Consider the following 4,575-nt stretch of genomic DNA (forward strand, 5'->3'; position numbering starts at 1 on the left):
CAGCACTTTGCGTATGCATTATTATTATTATTTTATTTTTTTAGTTTCCAATTTCCTGTTCTAAATAATGTAACCAATTATTATTAGCATCCCAAACTTTTAGCGCCACTTCTTATCACCATGTAACTCAATTCTTCGTTGTACTTTCGAAGGTCTTGAGTCAGATTATAACTACGTAGTGAGCAGATGTTATGCAAATCCCTTTTTCTAAGAACAATGATGTAACGCTCTGACTGTCAGTTTTGAGTTCACAAAGCAGAACTGACGTCACCGAAATTGATATGACTTTAAATGTGTGTGTGTTTATGTATGTATATATGTGTGTGAGAGAGAGGGAGAGAGAGAGAGAGAGAGAGAGAGAGAGAGAGAGAGAGAGAGAGAGAGAGATAAATACGCTTTTATTCATATTACTCGAAGATTTTCATTTCCCAGAAGATAAAAACTGTATCTTTAAAGTAGATCTAAATAAAAAAAATAAATAAATAAAGTGAAAGACATAACATTCCCCCCTCATCTCCTCGTAGTCAGAAGCTCCCCATCGGATCCTTTGGGAGGAAGTCATCGATGGAAGGACCCTAAGCTCCTATAGGACTCTCGAGGAGTCGCGCCAGCCGAAGGATCTTTTTTCCAATCTCGGAGGTGAACCGCCTCATTGAAATGCAACAAAGAAGAAGAAGAAGAAGAAGAAGAAGAAGAAGAAGAAGAAATAGATTAAAGAATTCAACCGTCGAACGGTTACAAAAATGGGGACCGTTTCTTTTACCGTCCCTCATTCTTAAATATTGGGATGCTTTTTGGGGTGGAAGTTTATTTTGCCCCCCTGCCCCCCCCCCCCACCCCACCCCTGCCATATCTCTCTCTCTCTCTCTCCTCTCTCTCTCTCGGGTCTCCCTCTCTCTCTCTCTCTCTCTCTCTCTCTCTCTCTTTAGTTTTCGAAGGGATTATTTTATCTCCGAAGTCCCCATCTGCGGTGGGAGACTTTTATGCGGCGATATAAAACCGAGCGGTTTTGTTAAAGCTTAGTTGGCTTTTCAATTGAATGTCACTTTTAAGCTGTTGGATGCTTTAGAGCTTATATTTTGCAGCTCAGCTTAATTAGTTCAGCATAAACCTACAACGCCAGTAGCTTCGTAATCCTAATATCTCACTATAGAATTTAATCCTAATATCTTACTATAGAATTAAATCCAAATATCTTACTATTGAAATTAATCCTAATATATTACTATGAAATTTAATCGTAATATGTTACTATAGAATTTAATCCTAATCTCGTACTATAGAATTAAATCCTAATATCTTATATAGAGTTTAATCCTAATATTTTACCTAATAATTTAATCCTAATATTTTACCATAGAATTTAATCCAAATATCTTACTATAGAATTTAATCCTCATATGTTACTATAGAATTTAATCCTAATCTCGTACTATAGAATTTAATGCTGATATCCTACTATAGAATTTAATCCTAATATCTTATTATAGAATTTAGAGATGTAGATTTAAGAGGCATATCAAATTAATCCCTTAAGCTGTCAATCCCTTAGACTAACCAGTACCCATACCTCAAGGTCATACCTCCTCACGATGAAAATAAATAGGCCGAAAGGTCAGATTTGTAACGTCAGTAGTCGCTTGATAATGCCATAAGGCGAAACAGCTGTCGTGACAAAATTCAATAAATGGAAGAAGGAAGTCTGCGTATATCACCAGAAATTGACGAACGAGAATCGGAAAAAGCTTCGCCGGTATGAAGATACCTGCAAGAAACTTATTGATGACCACTAAAGCAATTGCTTTTAACGAATATATTTATATATATATATATATATATATATATATATATAATATATATATATATATATATATATATATATATATACATATAAATGAAATTCCGTTCCACTTGTATTGTAAGGAATCATAATGGATGAACATTTGTGTAGAAAGCTTCCAGATCGTTCGTCATTTCATTCCCGATCACAGGAGACTACACAACCCAACAGCGGAAACCCCCCCCCCCCCCCCCCCCCCTCCCCCCCCCCCCCCCCCCCCCCCCCCCCCCCCCCCACCTCCAACGCCTCGATCCCACTTATGTGGATGCTGGTTTACTTAATATTACTTCCGAATTATACCTTCTTCTTCAGCAGCCTATCGTCCTCCATTCTTTCCGTCTCAAAACAGTTGATTCCATTTCCGCTCTTTTCTGACCTTTTCGCCTGAACTTTGTGTCTCCGCCTTTCTCTCCCCTTCAGGCAGAACAGGATTTCATTTCAGTTGCTTGATTCTTTTATTTGCATTCGCATTCAGCATACGTGCTGTCTTTCATGCAATTACGGGTAGACAAAGGAGAGAGAGAGAGAGAGAGAGAGAGAGAGAGAGATAGAGAGACAGACAGACAGACTAATGCGTTTAATTAACAAATAAGGAGAAGATAAGGTCTTAGCTTAGGATACTAAGTCTTATAACTTACGAGGATAAAATATAATATATTCATACTGCCTTTCATGCAATTAAGTGCAGACAAAGGAGAGAGAGAGAGAGAGAGAGATAGAGAGAGAGAGAGAGACCGAGAGAGAGAGAGAGAGAGAGACTAATGCGTTTAATTAACAAATAATAAAGAAAAGATAAGGCCTTAGCTTAGTACATCAAGTATTACAACTTACGAGGATAAAATATGATATAAAAGATAAAACGACAAAAAGTATGATAATACAAGAAAAAGTCTTGAGGAAGGAAACTGCATATAATGAGGACGGAGGAGGAAGAGGAGGAGGAATCCTCCCTCCTCCAGGTATAATGATGTTAATCCGATTCTGAGCAGCAGCCGTTTACACAAGAACAGACTGAAGAAGAATGTCCCCATTCACATCGTGCCTTCAAGAACGGTGTGCTTTGGGAGATTGCCTTGCAAGGGCCTTGCAATGAAGACAAATGAGATTAAAATTATTTTTTTTCTTTTGTATATATTTTTGGGGGGGAAGCTGCGCTCAACTGCGGAAGGACAAATGGCCCCCCAGAGCTTAATTCGAAGGAGATGAAGACATTCGTCGGAAACTTGCTGGAGATGGAATTTAGAGCTTTGCCTGTAAAGTAATTACTTCTAGTATGTTTATATTATATTATATATTATATATATATATATATATATATATATATATATATATATACGTTATATATATATATATATATATATATATATATATATATACTTATATATATATATATCTATATATATATATATATATATATATATATATATATATATATATATACACACTACCACACACTTATGTAAGCATGTGCGTATGTATGTATGTATGTGTATTTTTCTGCGACTCCTGGTGTAGTATTTATTAACATAATGACTCTGTCATTTGCATATCTCCTCATATCTTGACAATTCCCGGGGATTCTATGTCAGTCTCGACCCTTTTTTTCAAACACTCCTAACGTTCTCAAATTTGCATTTTTATTGTTTTTTTATTTATTAATTTTTTGTTTGCGTTATTGAACTATCTCTGCGTATTGTGTGATTTTATTCTTTTAAATGGTAAAGCCAGAATCGGTTTCTCAAATTGTTGTTAATCTCTCTCTCATTGTGTCATGTTTTTTTTATGACTTCATTTATTTGCCTATTCATTTATTCCCCAGGCTTTCACCTATCGTCCACCATTACCAAAATTTTCAGTATCATTAGATTAACTTAGTAATGCGCAAACTTGATATTTCATCTCTCTCTCTCTCTCTCTCTCTCTCTCTCTCTCTCTCTCTCTCTCTCTGTGCATCTTTGGCTCGCCGTCCTCACGTATATCTGTTCATTGCCTCTTCACCCAAGTTTCCAGACTCAATGGCTTTACGCCACGTAACTCCTCTCAGACCTGTGCGCAAGAAAGCCAACATAATCGAGCACCCTTTTTAGACATCTCCTCCTCCTCCTCCTCCTCCTCCTCCTCCTCCTCCTCCTCCTCCTCCTCCTCCTCCTCCTCCTCCTCCTCCTCCTCCAAGTTCTGATACTACCATAGTAGTACTACCACCGCTCTCGGCGTAGCATCCTTTGTGCCACAGAGTTCAGCTTCTCCCGAGGATTTAGCGCCATTCTTTTCTCACCAGTAATGGCTGTTTTATCCCCACCTCGGCAGCAGCAGCAGCATCTCTTCTTCTTCGGCTTTTGTGTAGAAGGCGTTCCAGGATGATGGCGGCTCCGTGGACAAGTGCCAGTCGTTAGGACGGATGAAAACCCGCGAAGAGGTCATAAGGAGGAGGAGGCTTCCTTATCTAGGGGAAGGAAAAGAAACTGGGGGTTTTTTGGGTGGGACGAATTGGTTAGTAGGACGAATGGGTTGGTGGGACGAGTTGGTTGGTGAGACGAATTGTCTGGAGGGAAGAGTTGGTTGGTGGGACGAATTGGCTTGAGGGACGAAATGGTTGGTGGGACAAATTGGCTGGAGGGGCGAATTGGTTATTGGTTGGTGGGACGAATTGGCTGGAGGGGCGAATTGGTTGTTGGGACGAATTGGCTTAAGGGACGAAATGGCTTGAGGGACGAGTTGGTTGGTGGGACTAATTG

General features: G+C 38.9%; 1 protein-coding gene across 1 annotated transcript in view; it reads left to right on the forward strand.

Moving 5' to 3' along the window:
* The window catches only part of LOC135199577 (ADP-ribosylation factor-like protein 6-interacting protein 4), a 27,344-nt gene extending 23,325 nt beyond the window's left edge, over window positions 1-4,019 (forward strand). The window contains exon 2 of the mRNA XM_064227733.1: window positions 3,885-4,019. Within this exon, the coding sequence (XP_064083803.1) occupies window positions 3,885-4,019 (135 nt within the window). The remainder of the gene's footprint in view (window positions 1-3,884) is intronic.
* Window positions 4,020-4,575: the final 556 nt, after the last annotated feature.

Source organism: Macrobrachium nipponense, chromosome 26, assembly GCF_015104395.2.
Source record: "Macrobrachium nipponense isolate FS-2020 chromosome 26, ASM1510439v2, whole genome shotgun sequence".
Lineage (NCBI taxonomy): Eukaryota > Metazoa > Arthropoda > Malacostraca > Decapoda > Palaemonidae > Macrobrachium > Macrobrachium nipponense.